Genomic DNA, 20389 nt, shown 5'->3' with positions numbered 1-20389 from the left:
AATTAAAATACAAAATACCACAGGCACGGTGCCTCCTGGAAGTGACAGTCCATTTACATTGACTGTAAATGAATCAAAATTGACTTTTATTGGGAAAAAAGGTATTTCCATGTGGCTACTTGAAATGCATTCCAGGGCAATGTTCTTACTTGCGTTTATTATGTTTCTGAGCTGCTCGTTGTAGTTCTGCTACTTCACATTCCAACTCTTCCCTTTCATGCAGAAGTTTCTCAACATTTTGAAGCAATCTTTCCATCTCTTTATTGTATTTATGCTCTGCTGCTTCTGACCATTTGTCTTTGTATTTCCGAGACTTTAAGTAACATACAGTGTCTTCTAGCCTTGAGACTTCACTCTCCTACATACAGGAGACAGAACAACAAAATTAAGACCTATTTTCTAATTCAGTCCTCAGACACATGAGCTACAGAGAGAAAAACACAGCCTATTAGCATGGAAGGTAGAGAATTCTCATCAGCAAATTCACTCAGATCCAGAACCTTCCCAGCAGGGACTTTTTTTGTTATAAACTGGACTAATGCAACTGTGGAAATGAGGGGTTTGGGTGTTGCATTTCTATTCTTTTGAGAAAGTGTATGTTAAAAGATGTTCCTCATCCATTTATAAGTCTGTTGCCTGCGGTTAATCCTGCAGCTCACAGCTCTGTATCTTACCAAATTGTGGTGTTCAGGCACATTGCAGTGAAGCACTCCAATGGGAATGAGTGGGACAGTGAAGTTTGGAGGAAGAGGGCCATAAACAACCTGAGCTCCCACAGGAGGTGGGCCATAGATAACAGATCCAGGAGCAACTGAGCCTCCACTTGCTGCTGCAGGAGGAGGGCCGTAGACCACAGTTCCCTGAGGTACAGGGGCACCATCTGGAAGGACTGTGTAAATAACTGTACCAGGGGGTGGTACAAAAGGGGGGGCTTTGGGAACACGAGTTTCTTCCTTTCCTTCACTTTCTTCTTTTGCTCTTTTACCTTTTAAAAAAGAAAAAAAAAAATCAATTTTCCAGTATATTCTTCAAATGCACATTTAAAATTCTATGTAATGTACAAAAAAGCAATAAATATGCCTGAACTGCATAATCAGTTCAAAGGTAATAAACATTTATAATTCACACATGCACATAAAAGAATTGACCATGAACTCTGAGCAAACCCACCTTTAGTTTGCTCCTAAAGATTCTGAGCCATGAGGCTTGACTTACCTTGACCTGAATTTGTTTTGTGCAACCTGCTTCTGAGTGGTGAATAAACCCAACATCCTCCTTGGTTGGGCAAGTCTTCCTTCCTGCAGTGCCTGTCCTCACCACACCCTCTCCCGGGTGGGGATGTGCCACAACACAGTAAACAAACTCCAGAGTCTTTTGTGCTGTGGGAAGCGGGAGTTGAAGCCTAAAGAAGAAACCAGGATGTGTTAATCTCGAAATGATAAATCATGTGAAATTAACTGTTGTACATATTTAAAGCTGATTTTTCAGGAACAGGCTAAACACACTCTGCTTTCTTTCACTTCCAAGCATGATGCTACTTTAAAAGAAAGCACTAAATAGTTTAACAATATTTCTCTTAAATTCAAATACTGTTTTGCAAGAAATATTCGTCTGTAATGTCCCCTTTCAACTTTAACCTAAGTGAATTTACAGTACTGCATTTTGAATAGTTTGATGTGCTCTCGATCCCTACCACTACACAGTAATAGGCTTTATCAGGGAACCTTGTGCTGTGTTGTTCAGTATTTCTCTTATATGCCAGACAGTGTTTTTTTCTGAACTTTCTCCTATATCTATCAAGTTTATAATGGACTTTCTTATATCAAATAGCTTTCCACATCATAGGATTTTTCTGACCTGTGGTGATGGCATGTAATACCAATATCCCCTTCTTTTCAGTGGATCTGCCATGCTGGTGATGTAATCATTCTGGTATGAAAGCACATTTTTGAGTGCTGCAATTTCATCTTGTAAATTGTCAATTTCTTCTTTGCTACCTGTAAATTAATCACAGTTTTATAGGCATCTAAAGCAAAAATCGAGTCAGAAATACTGCATTCAGCTTTTCTCTCTTTCTTATCCTGTCAATCTGAAGCAATATTTAAAAACTGAATTGCCAGGGAAAAAAACCAAACACTGTTATGAAGTGATACAGCTACACACTGCCCCTTGCAAGTTTGTCATTTTAAGACTGTAGAAATACAAGTTCATAGACAGGTAACTGATGCTCATCTTTTTCTTACATACAGATCTCTGACAACGTTCTAGAGCAGTATCAACAGAATGCAGAGTTCAGTTAGTGTTTTCTAAATAGCTGTAAAAAGCATCGTTAATACAAACTAATGAACACTAACACACTGTCATTCCAATTTTCAAACTGAGGAAAAACTTCGCTTTATTTCCAAAGGCGACATGGCAGGTCAAGTGGCAAACCTAGAAACCTGGGAGTGCTTGTGCCACTGCTTGTCCTCAACCATCCCTTTCCTCCATTCTTCTTATCTGAAGAAGCAAAGACCCACACACTTCATGTAACTGCACTTTGCTGTTTGCTTCGTATACAGAGAATCCACTGAATCACAGTGATTTAATGACTGCACGTATCCTGTACACAGGAAGGCATTCTGAACAGTTTGTTCTAGAATAAACTTCCAGTGCTCTCAACATCTGCTCATTCAGTGAGAAATATGGAGAAGAAAGTGAAAGCTTCTCCATTCATGCTTATCCACAAGAAATGGAGAGAAAAGAGAGATTACCTGTGCCAATACTATCCAACATCCATCTTAAACGGTCAATTTCTGCTCTTTGTTGCTCCATAGCTTCATTTAATTTATCAATCTCAAACTTCCGAGTCCTTGATGTGACAGTGTTCTCACCAGCTTTCTCCATTTCACGCTGAAACTATTTAAAGTGTAAGTTTAACTCAAAGCAAAGCACTTCAAGTTTGAATCAGACGGCGCTAAAGCTTTTTTAAACATGCCCATCCATCCCTACAAAAAATGCTCATTCAGTAAAATGCATGCATTTTATCTTTGTGATATAATACAGAGCAAACATCACTGCAACCTACTTGTTCTTCCTTCTCTTTGAGGAGCTGCTGTAACAGTTCTATTTCAGCTTCTGCCCTGGCAAGGTCCTGGGCTGCACGAGCTGCCTGGGCACAGAACTCTTCAGCTTCCTCAATCTCCTGGAATTGAAATGTTAGTTTGAGCTTTAGTTTGCAAGAACCCTTCAGAAGCTTGCAGGTGTCTCATGCAGCTTTGGGAGAAGCTGACTAATATGAAGCATTAGCACCTGTGTGTTCTGGAATGCCAGAAACTGGCAAAGTGTATGTAAAATAATGTTTCTTCTTTAACTTTACAGTATTTCTACAGAGGAGATGTTTGTATGTAGCCAAAAATGGTTCCCAGTTTAAGAACCTGAAGTAGTCCTACAGAAGTGGAACTTGTGTAGTCCTTTCTTTTCTCTTCTACCTTATCTAACAATCCATTTATCTATTGTCTTTCAGTTAATAAGATTGATCTTGCCTCTTCTTCAGCTTCTTACACACAGTAAGAATGCCTGTCCATACACAGATTTATGCAGGTGTTCATCTACTATGTTTCAAGATGAGACTGTTGAAAGCAAGAGCGCCTGTGCAGCAAGACAATTCAGACCAAAGTCTTGAAACTCAGTTTGGAAGACACCACCAGGACTGCTCCCATTATGATGGCATTAGAAAGCACTTCTCACATACAAGCAATTAATAATCAGTGTCAATTTACCTCAGCTCGCTCCTGATTAATTCTGAGCACAGTCCCATGAAGAGCCTTTAGCTGATTTTTAGCACTGGAGAGCTCTGTGGCTGCCAGTTTATCTGAAGTGACTATTGCTCTCTTCAGTTCCTTCAGTTCCTTGTCCAGACTGACAAACTGCATTTGTGCCCTGGCATCTTCTAGCTTTTTCTGAAACCAGGAACACAAAAGGATTTGTAAGTTTTAAGTAAAAAGCAGCATGGAAGAAAAGCTTTCTATTGGGATGACATTCAACCACCACCATGTATCCCATTTTGTACTATATGTATATAAGTAACAGAAAAAAAACAACCTAAAGCATGGACAGCCAATAACATTTAAGGAAAAGAAAGCTCTTATATTGAACCTCTGTGTTCCTTCCTGTATTTGATCTTAGAAAGCAAAATAATTCTGAAGGGTTTGAATCTTTTTTTATCCTGAGCAGTCAGACACGGTGCACGGATTTGTCCTTATTCATTCTTACCCTTTTCTCCAGATCTTCCAGTTGAGCAAGAATAGTCTCTTTCTCTTCATCTGCCTCTTGGAGCTGTTGATCAGCAAGGCCCTGAATTTCTTCCATGCTCTTTATTTTTTCCTGCAAATGTTGAATTTCATTCTCTAACTGATGGATCTTGTTCTTATTCTGCCTGTTTTCAGCTTTAACCTACAAATGAAATAAGTTAGAATGGGTAGCCAGGAAGATTTCTTTCCCCCCCTCCTATCAAAAGCCACTCCCTATTTTAATGATTTAAAGAACAACTTTAGGAAATGCAGCTACCAGCATACTCTGTACCAAAAGAGAAAGGATAAAGAAGTGCTTTGCCACTGTAACTATTACATTTTAAAAATGCCCAAGTTATTCTGGTAGTGGTAGATACAGAGATGTTTCAAGAAGGTTAATGGCTGTATCTTTCTACCTATAATTAAACTCCCTGCTGCCTCTGAAATGTATCACTGAGTCTAAATTCTAATTAATCAAATAATTAGGCAAAAATCATAAAGACTATTAATAAAACATAAAATCAGACTCAGCTGTTACATCAACACCAAAAAGGGGGTCTCTCCTTGTATCATACAGCTACAGCTAGAGACTGCTCATGCAAATTTTAGTGTACATTAAACCCTTCACCTCCACACAACATTTTGGCAAGCTTTATGTAATAAAAGTCACCCAGAGGGTGCAAAGGAGCATGTGTCCTGTCAAATAACCTGATTTAAAACAGTCCTGAGTATAAGCAAACATGTTAGGGTTTTTTTGTTTTAAAAGAATTTGAAGACTGTGGTGATGCTTATAAAAAGAAAGCAGGAACAGCCAGTGCATTTCACTAATCAGAATTTCACAGTACATACAGCATGGAAGTGGTCAATTATTTGTTCTCCCTCTTCAGAAGCTTTTGTCTGCTTATACATTTTCTTTATAATGAAAATTTCTATGTGATATACAGTTGTGAACAACAGGAAAATCAAAACTCTATTAATGGTTAGTTTCGTTTCCAATCATCAGTAGCAGCATCCTGCTCTGATGCGAGTTGTCAGTTTGTTTCTGACAAGTAAAATTATACTTCTCTGAAAGAAGGAGGGTAGCAAAGCTTCATCTGTGCCAAACTTGATCCTTCAGCTGCAAGTTACATTTTTTTAGACAAAGCTGAAACTGTCTTATTCTGCTTTGTTGTTTTGACACGTGCCTGTCTGTATTTCTGCTGTATGTCTTCCAGTTTTTCCTGCTGGGATGCCGTCTCCTCCTGCAGTTCTCTCTGTCTAGCCCATGCTTTCTCTTTTTCCCTCTGAGCATCAGCAAGGATGTCATTAAATTTGTTCTGCAGATTTGCAAGGCTTTTCCCTAAAACATCAGATGAATTCTGACATCTGAAAGAGAAACCAAGTTCCAAGACAGAAAATAGCAATTTTAAACTATGATACCAGATACTGAAATAACAAAGCCTACTACAATAGCGCAAGTTTAAGACATCCAATGTACATTAACCCAGGTGCAGCACCACTGCTCATCAGGCTCGTGCTCCACTTTCACATGCACAAATCTAACACTGTTCTTTTATTTTACTCACTTAATCTCTCCATCTCCTGTCTGAAGTTTTTGCTTGAGTTCATTTATACGAGCTAAGACCTCCTCAGGATGAATTAAGTTTGCAACCTCATGGTTGAGCTGATTCTGAACATCTTCAAGCTGTTGTTTCAGGAGATTATTGTCTCCCTGAAAAGAAAAAACAGACAAAATATTGGTTTCAGTGTGACCTGAACCAATACAAACGACAAACAAGAACACAAACAGAGGCAATAAATTCTGCCTTAGGTATTGGTTCAGTTTTTTAGCTCTTCAAGTATTTTTCTTACTGACGTGGACTGGATGAAGCTTGTGGGAAATTAAGATACATATAACAATTAGTCCCTCTGCAATGTGACTGAAGCAGCTCTGAAATGATTTCAAAGGTCAATCTAAATATCCAAAATAGATAAAAGACTATGGTGTGGGGTCTTTGGACAAGAAAATTAAAATCAGGAGAGTTATAAATCCTACTCGGGATGATAAACAAAATTCATATGGAATCCTTTAAAATCCTTATCACTTTCCCCTTGGGGGAGTAGGGAATCATACTGTGTATCAGGTAACCTTTTAAAGGCAACAAATACTTCACCTGCAATTGTTTGAACTGAGAAAGGAGCTTGTAATTTTGCTGTTCCTTTTCCTCTGCTAGTTGTGCTTTGGTCAGTGCATTGTCCAACATTTGCCTTTCTTTTTCAAGTTCAGCTTGCAGGGCTGACAGTTCCATCTACAAACACAGGAAACCTGCAGATTAATATCCCCACTCCCAATCCAACCTGTCACCCAAGTAAACAGCTCTGTTTCTTAAAACAATATGAACAACAGCCCTAAAAAAAAAAAGAAATCAACAAACCCCAACCATCCCAGATTAGCCTGTCACCATATATACATTATAGATGTGTTTCCTAAAAATCATCATCATGGCTGGTACTGCAAATCTTAATCCATACCTAAGCATGAGCACATCCCATCCACCAGGTAACTGACAGATTTATTAGTGTTCTATAGAAACCTGCCAAGTTTTTTCTGAAACCTGGGGACAGAACACCACACTCCACTGTTTTTCATTTTCATTTCCGGCTGCAGTCTAGAATGTGCAATTGGAATACATCTTGCAAGAAAACTATGTCATTGATTTCTGACAAATGGAAACTGAAGCAGGGTAGTAGTTATTGTACATCATCATACACGAAACCAAATTAAGAGCTCCAACAGCAAGATAAATGTGACTATATACATCAAAGCATATGTGGTTCTTCCCCAGCAGAAAGCTGTTACTTTATAATACCTTACAAAATAAAAAGTTGGCTGTAAAACTCAATTTCTACTACAAAGAGCAAAGGCAAACTGTCTTTCACCTGCTCCTTTCACAGGATTACTTTAGTGTCCCTTCTCTGTTATCTCTTTCCAAAGCAATGACTATTATTTTCCTTTTAACTACAGTGAATATTCTCTACACCCAAATGACCTGTATCTTACTTCAATGCAAAGCTGTAAATCCTAGCAAACTGATACTACTTTCCATCTGGGGGCATACCTAAACCAACAATTACTTGCAAGACCACACTAGAGATGTGATATGGAGGAAGGTTTGGTTGTCTCTTATCCTGAAGCAGATTAGCACAAGAGTTCTGTTCTTACCTGGCTACGTTGTTTTAGTCTTTCATATTCTTCTTTTTGCTGATTGGCTTCAGCATCTCTATCTCTTAGCTGTGCTTCCAATTCAGCCTCATAGGCACTGATGTCCCCTTGTGCCTCTCTAAGCGACTCATTTATTTCCTGCTGCTCTCTGAGTGCACTCTCTAGCATTGCAATTTCCTGGAATGTTACATTCATTTTAGAAGTACAGACACAGGAGAGGCAGGATTTCTTGAAGAGTACATTGCCTCATGAACTCATCATCACTGTGACAGCAGATAGATGAAAATAGACACACTAACCCTCATCTCTTAACATTAAAACTTAAAGCTAGGTGGCACCACAACATAGAAAGGTCAGGCCAATGACATGGCTGTGACGAGACTGTACTAACATCTGTGCTCAAATTAAAAAGCATAGTTTAAAGCAATACACACTTGTCCCTGTATTAGAGTTTACATAAAACTCATCAGGATGCTAAGACAGCTCTTTAAGTTTCCATTATCAAAAACTTATTGTGTCCAAGAACTATGCTTTCCTATTTGCAATTTGGTAATTTGCTTCTTTCTTTCAGGTTTATTCCCAGGTAACTGAATTTGAGAAGAAATACACATTAAGCCTTACTTTTCTCATATTTTCTGTATCCATGGCAACTATTTCCAGGTTGTTTCTTTCCTCCTCTAGATCTGCCAATCTTTCTAGCAAAGATTCTTTATCCTTCTGCAACTCCTTACATTCATCATTGGCCTGTTTTGCCTGAGACTTAACACTTTCCAGGTACTCCTGTAATCCAATGATAATACTTTCTAAATCCCTTTTCAGCGCTTCATTTGTTGCAATTTGACCTGCAGAAATGCAAAACAAATTTGAGACACTTAAGAAACCACACTTATTTACAAAACAAACAAAACCCCCTTTATTCCTCTTAAGATGTTACTATTATATATTGCAGTAGGCAAGTAAGTAACTGGAACTCAACCACAAAATGCCTGTATTTAAAGCTTTAAACTGCAAACTGCCTTCCCCAAACATGTACAAATGAACATATTAAAAAGTAAATATTCCCATAAAGTCTCCTTTTAGATCAGTTAAGAATAGTTTTTCAACTCTTTCCTACACATTCTGTATTTCATTTAAAGGAAGATAAACAAAACAGAATCGTCAGTTCAACCCTCATGTTATCCTAACTACCAGAAACACTGCCAGACAAAAAGAAAAACCAACCATCAGTGAGCTGCTGCTCCAAGTCCTTGATTTCCTCAGTTTCTTTTGCAATCCTAGAGAGCATTTCATCCAGGCGATTCTCAAGCTGTTGATAATGTTTGTTCATTACATCAAACTGCTGTTCTTTACTTGCTTTTTGAGCTTTCAGGTGAGCCTGGAAATTAACAGTTGGAAAGGTAAAGCAGGACAATACCAATACAGATTTAAAGTGTTAAATCAGTATTTAATCTCAGTTCTGCAATGTCTTATTACTACTAGTAAGTCACAAGTGCAGCTTATATTGTGGTGTTTGGGGTTGGATTTTTTGGTTTTGTTGTTTTTCCTTGTTACTGCCCCACACAGAATCCCAGATAGGCTATCTCTGAATAACAGCATTGTTACCAGACTCTCCCTTGCCCAGGCATGAAGAATAAAGGCTGCATTTATAAACTATTACTCATGGCTACTATCTTTCTTCCTGCCTTTACTTTTTGTTATAACCATTTCCTCTTTCAGTCAAGAGCAAACATGATTTCCTCCAGAAGCTTTAATCCCGTCATCCCGCATTGCCTTCACAGCGGATGATGCTTCAGAACATGTCAGGTCACCACCCGAAGGAAAATACACTTTACCACCAGCCAAGTCAGGCCAAGTTTACAATTAAGATGTACTTAAAGTGGGGGGGGTGGGGTTGTGGGTTTTGTTTTGGTCATTTGTTTTGGTCTTGTTTTGCGGGTGTGTGTTGGTTGTGTTTTAATATTTCGGGGAAATACACCACAGCCACAGCTCACACAAGCTTTGCTCAGGACTTTGCACATTTAGTGTGAATTCAGGCAATTGTTTTAGCTGTATACAAAAGCTGGTTATGCACACAAGACAGTGAGTGCTGTTTGTCACTGCTATGAAATCACTCACAAACGACTCAAACGCCAGAAAACTTGGAAAATACAGAATTAAGCCGTCATGACTGTCCTAGGTTCAAACCACAATGACAAACAGCCCCTTTTCTTGCACCTCAAAATATAAATTGAGCTAGCAGTAGAAACGTTAAATACAAATTGTCAGAATAAAATCACTTATAAACTTGCTTCTCAAAGAGAAGTAATGGCTAAAACATCACTTTCTGCACTTTGAGTGTATTAAACCGGAAGTTACTTCAAACATGCACATCGGTACAATTCAACTTGCCGCCCTATTAAAGACAAACTACCGTTCCGCTTTCAAAAGTGAAATTCCACAAGGAAAACCCAAGCACAGCGCTGCTGCTGAGTCATTTTGCTGCCGCTGCCGCATGTCACAAGAACGCTGGTTAGAAAACCCCAATCACTTACAGTTTTGCCTTTGTCTTTTCTTCTTTCGAGACCATTTGCAAAACGCCCCACCCCTGATCTCGAAGTCATTTGAATGGAAAAGCGGTATCTTCAGCGCGGAAAGCGATTAAGCGGGGTCTCCCATGCACTCCGAAGGCTCCCGCGGCAGCCCGCCCGTGGCGAGGTTCCCCGCGGGTGCGGAGGGGCCGCGGCTCCGCTCCCCGCTCCGCGGGCGGTTGGCCCCGGTCAGCGCTTCCTGTGTTGTGATTTGAAGCGAGGGGCGGCCTGCGGGAAGGGCCGGGCCGGTTCCTGCGGGATCCGTCCCGCAGCCTCCAAAACGAGCAGCCCCGGGAAAGTGCATTAAATATATGTGTATGCATTTTGTAAAGTGTTTGCTCTGCTGAAAATGGCATCAAAATTCTTTCTTTGCATACTTCAATGCATCGAGATGGCCTGAAACGCTGTCATTTAAAAAAAACAGCTTTTTAAAGCACTATTCCAAAAGTAATCCCATTTCATTCAATTTAAAGTTTCTCTAAGTGTTTGCTGTACCCAAACACAGTTAAATCTGAAGTCTTGCTTCCCTGCATATCCAAAACATGAGATTATCAAAGTAATGTTCTTAGTGCATCATGCAGCTTTGCCCCAAACCTCTAACATGTTCCCTGAGCCCTTGCCGAGTTATCAGTACTGACAGGACTGTGACAGCATCAAAAAGGCAATATAAGGCTTTCCAGAATTAGAACTATTTATTGAAAATTGATTCTACTTTCAGGATGCTGGACTATAGTGTAAAGCCAAAACTGCTGCTGCCGCCTTCAGCTGTCTGCATCTCACTGGCTGAAATATTAGTATCAGCTCTCCCCGCTTCAAGTCAGGTCAGCTGCATCAGCTACTCCAGATGTTTTTTCTAGGCTGAGCTCCTGCAAACAGACTTGTGGGGCACTCCAAGAGCTCTCTGGCAAAGCAGGATGTCAGCTATAACCCTGCAGCAGTTACACTGAACTTTACGAGTCTTTAAGGCCAGATTCTACAACAAGATGCATTAAGGATTTCTTACACAGAAACTGTCTCCACGGATCAGCAGAACATGTTTTTAAGAGCATAAAGATCTAGTTCTTAATGTGCTGTAAGCAACTGCACTTAAAATGAGCTGCCCAAGTGTTTCACTGAAGTTGGTTTTTTGTTTGTTTTTTATTTTCTTTTTAAATGGGAGTTGTTGTTTTTCAGACAGTAACAGCTAAAAAAAATGGCATATTGCAAAATAATATATAATTAATTAAATAAACACAACAAATGAATGTTAATCTGTTAAAGCAGTCTTTACCACCTTTCTCGGTACATGAACGTATGCAGTACATAGAAAAATAAGATACCTGTTTTACTTACATGTCTTGGATCTTCAGAATTTAGAGAAGCAAGAGAACTCTGTAAGTCTTCAAGCTCTTTCTCTTTTTTCCCTATTTCTCTTTTTTGTTTCTCCAGTTGTTTTTCCAGTTCTAAAGCTTCCTTGCGTAGCTGATACAGGATTCGTATCTTTTCACTCAGTTGCTGTTCAAGACTTTCCTTGTTGGCCTGTAATATCTGGAGGTAGCATGAGGAGGTTGGGTAAGAGAGTTTAATTGAATATATACAGCTGATCAGGAACATTTTTAAGAGTTAAATCAGACTGATGGTTTAGCCCAACAGGTTGCCTAAAAATGATTTATTAATTGCTTTGAATGTTCTTCTGTAGAATCATAGGATGGGGCCTTAAAGCTCATGCAGTTCCAAGCCCCTGCCACAGGCAGGGACACCTTCCACTAGGGCAGGTTGCTCCAAGCCTTGTCCAGCCTGGCCTTGAACACTGCCAAGGATGGGGCAGCCACAGCTTCTTAAGATGCAGTTAACTGCACTACAACTCTGACAGCTTATTTATAAACAAGCTACCAAAAACCCTTAAGATTTTCCTGAGGCATGACAAATGGATTTACATATATATATATAATGGCCCTTATAAAAAGGAATGGGAGAAAACCAGTTCTATTTTCTCCGTCAATACTGTTTTCCCTTGCTATTCACATAGCAATTTCTTTACATACCTTTTTCTGAGCCAGAGCATCCTCCAGTTGTTGCAGCTCCCCTGTTACTTTCAAAACTTGTTGCTCTGCATTTCCTATTGCACTTTGCAGTTCTTCTAATCTTCTTTGTGCTGCAGACAAAAATTAAACCAAAATTCACAACCTCCAAAATACATTATAATATTCTGTATAGTATTGATACACGTTCTCTGCTAAAACATTAATCAGATGTTTAGAAATTACAGCACTTGTGGCCTTTGATGCCTTATTGCTATTCTTCTGTCAAACATGTCAAGCATTTAATCGGTGGAATAAGCTACACTGAATAACATATTTCAATTGAGATTTTACCTGAATTGATCTTTTTTTCTTTACCCTCTAGTAGTTCATCTAGAGTTTGAAGCTGGGGTTTCCCACAGAAGTCCTCTTCATCTGGCTGTATTTTTCCGGTTTCCAGCTGCTGAGCTTTGTGAGCAATGTAGCCTTCTCTTATAAACATATTCCTTTTATACCTGGCCTTACCAATGTATGGGCTTTCATCAGGTACATTATCAAGTTCAACATCCTGCAATGTATGAAGCAGTACATCTTTTATCTCACAGGTATGGCTGCAGTCAACTTGCAATATCATTTAAGTCTCTTAATCATTGAAAGGAAAACCAATTTTAAATTAGAATAATTAGAAGAAAATAGACTGCAACTGACTTGTTTGGCCTTTAATATTCTTGTCATTTTATAATAGAATTAAAAACACTCAACCCCAGTTGGTGTATGACCAGATTGTTGCACATGGGTAACGCAAATGGACATTTAACTGGAGGAACTTTCCCTTAATATTTTAGGCTTAACAGTAAGATAGATTACGCTTAGTCCATTACGTTGTTGCACTTAAACTTTATTTGAACAGAACTTTAAAAACTCATTCAGTTAATGATTACTGATCTTTACATTCCTCCTGCAGGCTCCCAAGATCTCTACATTTTTTTGCAAGTATGACAGAGGTTAGCTCTACTAGGAGAAAAAGCCAACAGGGAAAGGACAGGAAATCTAATACCATCCAACTCAAAAACATTCTGGCTTGTGGAATTTCTCCAAGTGAAAGGGTCTCTGCTATTAAGTCAGAAGAAAGGACTATCATTTGTTTGGTTAAAAATAAGAATGAAATGATTGTTCACTGACTCTGCTTGGCTAAAACACATGCATATGTATACCAATATTCAATACATTGAATGTGACTCAGATTCAGTTTAGTTCAAATCTTATAACATACACTTTTAAAATTATTTTATTTCATAACTCTTAATAAAGCAGCCTGTTAGAATTACAAAACTATTAAGTTTTCTGTTTTCCCAGCTAAAAATCAAGAGAAAGAGCCATGAAAAAGATCCATCACTTTTAAATTGTTACCTCTGGTGGAAAATAATTTAACGGCTCAAATTTTGCATCAATCTTATAAAACGCCAGCTCCTGCTCCAGCTCATACTGCTTCTGGCAAGCTCGGGTGAGCTCCACTGTCTTCTGCTTTAACTATAAACCAGCAAACAAGGTAAGTTGCATTCAAGTGTCATCATCACATACATTCAGTTCAGTAGAGAACAGCAAAAACATGAACTTTGAATCAAAGCTCGCATCAAAAAAAGGTTAAAATGATGTATTTTGCATCAAGAATATCACAAAGTGCAACTTTATTACAAATCACAATTTGATGACTAAGAGTACACAAGAACCCCACAATTAACGTAACACAAGTGATCACATGAAAGGCCTTTTAAGCTTACATGCATGAAAGGTTTGAAGACAAATTTGTCATTAACTTAGGATAAAAAATAATTTGAGTATAATCCCTTTGCAAGATCTATGACAAATAATTAATGTATTTACTGCTACTAATGAGCAGCAAGAACTATTAACACTCCTTAAGTGTACAGAGGCTTTGCTGCTTAGGTTTTGAGTTTCTTTTTTTAAATAAAAGGTCCATCATGTGATTTCTTTTTAAATTAATTTTTCATTCTGAATACCTGAGGAAGAACATGCAGCAAAACTCCAACAGACAGGGGAAAGCAGGACTAATGGAGGATAAGAAGTAGAATGGAATAAAGGACAGGATTAAAGAAAAATTTTAAAAGACGATATATATCGTGCAAAAATGATCTGTGCATCCAAAAACCACAGTGAATATAAAGTCTCACTGGAACACTTAACGCAAATGTTCCTACTTCAGTAAACATGCAGATAAATCCTAGAAATAACATAACCATGCAACCCAGGAGCACAGTGGGGCTACCTTCGTGAGGAATAAAGGCTCTGTGGAAAGGGAACTGTGACAAACCAATACACCAGCTAAAGGAAGAAAGAAGTAGGCAAAGTTTGTCATTCAAAAGGATAAGAGGGGTTAAGCTGTGAAATATTTGCTGCTAAATCTAACTATACTGAAAACTATGTTATAGAAATAGGCTTTTGGTTAGCTGAGCGTTCACAGAAGAAAGATCTATAGAAGTATTAGCTATAGAGATTCTGAAGGACTAAATTTTTGAGGACAAGAGAAAAGCCATATATTAAATTCCCATCAGATTATTCACAACCAAACACTCTCAAGGCAAAAGGACTTCTCTTGCATTTTATAGCTACCAGTGAAAGACACTTCTCAGACACAAGTTTTTAGGATGATGTGAATAAAGTACAAGTAATCTAATGAACATAACGTAATAATCAAGGGGTATTGCTGACATACAACGGGTTTGCACACCTTGTTTTGTCTCTTAATTTTAAACACAAATCTCCAGCCATTTGAATTCTCACATTGAGAACTTGGTTTCTGACAACAAAACTGTTCCAAATATTTAGTTAGTACAAGTCATTTTACCAATTCGTTTTTGGTGCCCAGGTCCCTTTGTAGGTCTTCATAGCTTTGTTTCTGTTGCAAAGTCTTTTCTTTTAATGATTTGTTGACTTCATCTTGGTGGTGGAGCTGCTCAAGAATTTTGGACTGGTTACGTTTAAGGGTCTCCATCTCCTTCACTGCGTTTTCCAACTCTCCTTCTAATTTTTCTATCTCTTCTGAAAAAAATATAAATAACAGAAACATTTAAATAGAAAATCTTTTCCTTCTAAACTTAAATTTTGTGTCATTCACTTAAGTTCTAACATATTACCTAAATTAAACCTGTCTAGAGCTTCCTGCCTGTCATGATTTGTCACTGGCTGTCCATCCAAGTTTTCCAGTGCTCGCAAATGGAATATGGTGTACAAGCAGTAGTGAGGCAGACTTACAACTGGATTATCAGCAAGAAATAGAGAGGTGAGATCTTGCAGAGGCTTTAGTTTAGCTATATCATGGAGCTAAATCAAAGACAAATGGAACAATGATTAGACATCCTGCCAAGAACAATTAAACCCCCATTAGTGAATTTCTGATGATAGAGTGTTTGATGTTAGGTCCATGCCAAAGATTACACTTAATGCTAAAGCATAATCTCTAAAAACCTACCAAAATACGTAGCACCATGAGTAAGGTAACTTCCTAAAGTCAAATACCACTAGAAAGAGGGCAAATTTCCTCAAGCTTGACCTTGGAAATTGTAAACTAACAAGGCCTGTGGATATATGTAACTTGCCACTCCCCCAGACTTATTCACAAGAAAAGGGTTATTTTATCACGAGAAGTACTCAAAGCTGGTTCATCTCTCCTTCTCCTCCTCAGTAGCCTGATTCCTTCAAGAATGTATTAAGTGACTTCCCTTCATAGACATCCTTTTGTAGCTACAAACACAGAAGTTAACCTAGGTGACAGAACTAAATCTAGTCATGTCCTAAATACAGAATATAAGCAAATATATTATTTCCAGGTCTCCATATAATTAATTTACCATAAGAGACACCACCAATAATACGGAAAAGCCTTCAAATTTTCCCCAAGTTTTCAAATATTTTCCTGAACAATGTTATACAGGTTTATGCCTTGAATATCTGGCACAAAAGGAGTGTTTCTGATAAGCAATTTTGCTAGGCTCACAACAGCTGTATTTCACTATAGACTTTATGGAAAGACACTCAGCAATTATATACCAGTTCACTTCATGAAACACATCTGAACAATTATTGTTCCTAACTACGAGCACTTACTGATGATACTTTATTCTGTTTCAAATTAAGGATGCGCAGGGATCTCAGTTTCTTCCCTACCCACACAGGAATATGCTCAATCTCATTCCCTGCAAGGTTCAGCTTTTGTAGATTCTGCATATGTTCTATACCTTCAATTTTTCTGAAAATTAAGAGAAAAAATAACATTTTCAAGAACCATAGCAAATTTACAATGTAACTGAGGCACTATGGATAAACGACAACAAAATCTGACTCAATTATCATCAAAGAGATCAGCAAAAGCAGTTGTTTTCTGCCATGGAATTAAATTACACCATCTTACTTCCCAGACAAGAAAAATAAGTACTTTACAGCAAGACTTTCTTGCTCTGTGTTTAATTTTTCCTCATCTTTATGTCAATAGTGAAATTATATTAGTATGTGGAAATTCCATTTTAATATGCAAAATGTGTTCTTTTTGAACCAAAAAAAGATGGTTTGGTGTTTTTTTTTTCCACACGAAGGATCAACTGTAAACTGACAGCATGCAGAACTACATTTTTTAGTGTTACTAAGCATACAAATATTACAACAAATATGTCTGTAACTATATGTACAAAAATACATAACTAAAGTCTGAAAACATGTAGCTGCAGCTAAGAGCTACTCTATTTTTTTCAGTTCCTGTTGAGAGAGGAAGTTGTGTGAATGCAATGTGTAGAAATGCTAGCATCTTGCTTACTTCCTATTGTTAACCTCTACTGAAATTGCAGCTTCTCTAGTGCAGTCCGACGTAAAGATCATAATTCACTAACAGAAAAAGGAAACCAAAAATTTTGTTATCATCTGAACCATTACCCTTAAATGTTTTTATACCAGAAAGACAAGATAGCAGACTCTCAAAACAGTAAGAGTAAAAAAGCAACTGAGTTCATAGCCTGCCTGATCAAGCCCATTCAGTTTCCTCTTCTGAAAGAAGACTTCTTGTATTGCCTGTATTAATATTCAGTAAAAAGTTGAGTTAAATTTTTAATGCATTTAATTGGGTTATTGCACATTCTTCATTATGGTAGCTGGAAACTTGTATTTCTGGCTTGGCTTCCTAGGATAACAAGTCTGACTGCAGCAACATACTCTAACATCACCTCCCAGAACTACTTATCCTTCTAAATATCTAAGAGCTTCTGCTTTTTAAGACAATGTCACCAAAGCCTGTTAGTCTTAATGTATGACTGGTGGGAAGTTCACCTTAACTGTTCCCACCTGTGAAAGAACCCACTTGATCAGTAAGTTTTATTTATATGGCTTATCAAAACTATGAGTGTTTCTGCTTACCGGATTTTGTTCCAAGACAGATTGAGTTCACGCAACTTCATCAGTTTATCCAACTTCTCAATCTTCTCTATCTGGTTGTTACTAAGGTTTAGTGTCTCCAGTCTAGAGCACTTTTCCAAATTTTCTATGTACTAAAGAACAGAAAATTAATCCCTTGGCATTAAAGCTTTCTATTTTTTTTTTTTTTTTTTTGGTAAGAAAAAGACAGATTTCTATTTTTTAACAACCACCTATTCATTAAAAAATACAGAGTATTCTAACAGTTTATTAATCGCAGTTTTACTGTTGCATTCTAAACCCCTGCTTTAGGTAGTCTCCTATAACGTTTTTTCAACAGAAGCCACTTTAGACCTAGGCTAACATAACTAAAATATAGCTGTTTACATGCACTTAAAAATAGACCTTTGCTAAAAAATAAACCAAAATGAATTTTTAACTTTGTTTAATTAGCAGTTAATTTTCAATAGCTTACCTTAAATCTCTTGTCCCCATCCTTTGGGGAAGAAAGATTCAGTGAGCTTATATAGGCCAAATTTTCCTGTTTTGACAGACTTTTTATGAGGGGTTCTGTAATGTACTTAACTCCTGGACTAAGACCATTTTTGGCTGAAATTAAACAGAGAAACTACCTTTAGTAGTGAAAAAATTGGTGACTTTAGTATTAGTCTTTTACTTCTCTCTGGATCCTGGGAAAACATTTAAAATTATTCCCTCCCTCCCCCAGGGCATGAGAAGAAAGAGCACACCAGAAGCATTCACAGGAAATGACACGTCAAGAGTAAGCCGGTCTAGCTCTTTGAAAAAGGCAGTGTGCATCTCTCTTCCAGTCCTCCCCCCTGGCACAGAATGTAAGGGGTAAAAGTCTGATTATTTTACACAGCTTTCACTACTATTATTTCCACATTTGAATTCCAAAAGATAAAGGCAAAATTAACAGGGTTCTTTCCCAAAGATCATACATCTTTAATCATATAGTTCACAGAACATTGGCTTTTTATGCTTTTAGTATGTACTTTTCTACAAGCAGTTATTTGTACAATACCTTTATGAAACTTACAGTTAAAAGCAGCGTCTACGTTTTCTTCTGTAATATCAAGTTGTTGGTGCCTCTGCTCCATGCTTTTGCAAGCAGATGGAGATGCCTGTTGGCTAAGAGGAGATGGTGATCTGGTACTAGGACTGACAGGAGACATTGGACTAGGTGTCCGAAAAGCTGATGTCTGTAGTTTTCTACCAAATGCTTTTCTTTCTGAGCCTTTCTTCATTGCCAAAAATACAGAATATCATATGATCAACATCTGGAAGAACAGAAAAAAAACATCAGCCTGTATGTCTAAATCTTACTGGTTTACATGCCAACAAAGGTGCTACAGAAGTATGCTTTTTAAGGATATTAGGTGCTTGTTGTCTCAGTGTCTATGTTCTTAACACAATTTATCACTTCAGATAATACAGTCTGGGATACCACACAAGTGGTATTTGAGAAAAGTTGTCTTTTTAGCGTGAGAAAGTATTTCTAGCAGTGATTTGGTGCCACCCCCCCAGAATCTAAGCCAATTCTCTAGTGGATGACAGCTTCCAGTTTTCACAGTCAAATACACAGATTGGTGTAGCTTTTTACTTACAGCACAACACCTGGAACCGGCTGAATGCAGTTAACTGTCCTGCAATTTGTGGACTACACAAAGCCTGTCAGGTTCAGCAACGCTCTCAACTCAGACTAACATGGTTGACAGAGGACAGAAAGAGCTGACTAGGGCACCAGTTGTTTTTACCGCAGCTAGAAGTTACCCATTTCACAGGTAGAACAGTAAGAACAAGCGAAGAAACGCAACAGAGATGAAAAAAACCCTAAGATAAGACTAGCACTGGCCTTCCTTCAGTGTTCCCTTTTCTGCAAACAACTTACTCTGTGACTGCCTGGCAAATTCCAGTGAATGTTAACAGAAATTTCCCCCCCGTGATGAATATATTTCCCTCAGGGTAGGCATAGGAACAGCCATGTACATGTCATGCATCAAAGCCCTTGTCGCAACCATCTTCAAGGGTCAGATTTTTACTAAACCTAGACCCAGTAAATGAAAAGCTCATTTTAAGACATTCTTTAAGATAGAAATGTATGGGGGTTTTATTATTATTGTTATTTATGAGCTATACAAATGATTATATTTTGTTTTGAGATTTTCTTTGTTAATTTTTTTTTTTTTCTTGAGCCTTCAGAAAGAACGAGCCACTCTATTCTATCCAATGCTTGGAGGCACAACTCATGCAGGGACAGGCAAGCGAGACTGGACACGGCAAGACAGGGAGACAGATGATGAAAAGCTACTTTGGGATGTTTCTTCATGTTTTAAGGACAACAGACATTTTAGCGCGATTTCTCGATAACAGATGGTGGCTTTGCAATGAAAACCACGCCGGCACCTTCACGTTAGAGCAGGCAGGGAAGGGGAAGCGCTGAGCAGACCTGGCCGCGAATGCGTGCCTTGAGTGTCTCCGTGCCCCGTGGAGAGCAGATGGGCCCTCGGTGCCTCCCCGCCCCGGTTAACAGCCGCTCCCTCTGCCGGTGCCTCAGCCGAGCCCCGGCCCTTCCCCGCCCTCCCGCCGCGGCCCGCACCTGACAGGGCGGCGATCCCCCAGCCCGGTGCTGCCGGCCGAGCCCGGCCGGAGCTCTCCTCCGAGGGGCCGGGCTGCCGGGCTCAGCGACCGCAGTGAGGCGAGCGGCGATGCTCGCTGAGGGGGATCCCGGTTCTCGCTGATGGCGGTTCCCTTCAGGCCACCGCTTATGATTACCTGCGTTGACATGGTAACGCCGTCCCGCCGCTTCCCGCTCGGGGCAGCGGCGGGCAGGGCAGCCTCCGGGCAACTCCGGGTGAAAACAGCGGCTCTCGACGCACCTCTCTTCCGACACCGAGCGATCGTTGTCTC

The 20389-nt window shown here is 38.9% G+C and overlaps 2 protein-coding genes across 5 annotated transcripts in view; both read right to left on the bottom strand.

Moving 5' to 3' along the window:
• CNTRL (centriolin) overlaps positions 1-20374 on the bottom strand; it is a 30534-nt gene extending 10160 nt beyond the window's left edge. Inside the window, exons 1-26 of one of the 4 annotated variants that reach the window (XM_061476538.1) lie at positions 20255-20374; positions 18519-18759; positions 17934-18067; positions 17462-17592; positions 16166-16307; positions 15196-15382; positions 14907-15100; positions 14329-14383; positions 13451-13572; positions 12395-12608; positions 12065-12174; positions 11373-11567; positions 8695-8848; positions 8095-8315; positions 7474-7650; positions 6425-6559; positions 5837-5982; positions 5456-5636; positions 4255-4434; positions 3762-3941; positions 3068-3184; positions 2754-2898; positions 1858-1997; positions 1216-1402; positions 675-985; positions 150-358 (exon numbers count right to left, since the gene is read on the bottom strand). In XM_061476538.1, coding sequence (XP_061332522.1) covers positions 150-358; positions 675-985; positions 1216-1402; positions 1858-1997; positions 2754-2898; positions 3068-3184; positions 3762-3941; positions 4255-4434; positions 5456-5636; positions 5837-5982; positions 6425-6559; positions 7474-7650; positions 8095-8315; positions 8695-8848; positions 11373-11567; positions 12065-12174; positions 12395-12608; positions 13451-13572; positions 14329-14383; positions 14907-15100; positions 15196-15382; positions 16166-16307; positions 17462-17592; positions 17934-18067; positions 18519-18726 — 4175 coding nt within the window. In that variant the 5' untranslated portion in view covers positions 18727-18759; positions 20255-20374. Of the gene's footprint in view, positions 1-149; positions 359-674; positions 986-1215; positions 1403-1857; positions 1998-2753; positions 2899-3067; positions 3185-3761; positions 3942-4254; positions 4435-5455; positions 5637-5836; positions 5983-6424; positions 6560-7473; positions 7651-8094; positions 8316-8694; positions 8849-10004; positions 11163-11372; positions 11568-12064; positions 12175-12394; positions 12609-13450; positions 13573-14328; positions 14384-14906; positions 15101-15195; positions 15383-16165; positions 16308-17461; positions 17593-17933; positions 18068-18518; positions 18760-20254 lie in introns of those variants that run through there. The other 3 variants (XM_061476535.1, XM_061476536.1, XM_061476537.1) reach the window with 3 other exon arrangements.
• Positions 10887-20389, bottom strand: part of CUTA (cutA divalent cation tolerance homolog) — a 91101-nt gene continuing 81598 nt past the window's right edge. The window contains exon 7 of the transcript XR_009747432.1: positions 10887-10898. The gene's annotated coding sequence lies outside the window, so the exon portion shown is untranslated. The remainder of the gene's footprint in view (positions 10899-20389) is intronic.

This window comes from Pezoporus flaviventris, unplaced genomic scaffold (assembly GCF_033815535.1).
Source record: "Pezoporus flaviventris isolate CSIRO_AGI_PZ_B2104156 unplaced genomic scaffold, CSIRO_AGI_Pfla_v1 ptg000097l, whole genome shotgun sequence".
Taxonomy (NCBI): Eukaryota; Metazoa; Chordata; class Aves; order Psittaciformes; family Psittacidae; genus Pezoporus; species Pezoporus flaviventris.
This window is presented reverse-complemented; position numbering and strand designations above follow the sequence as displayed.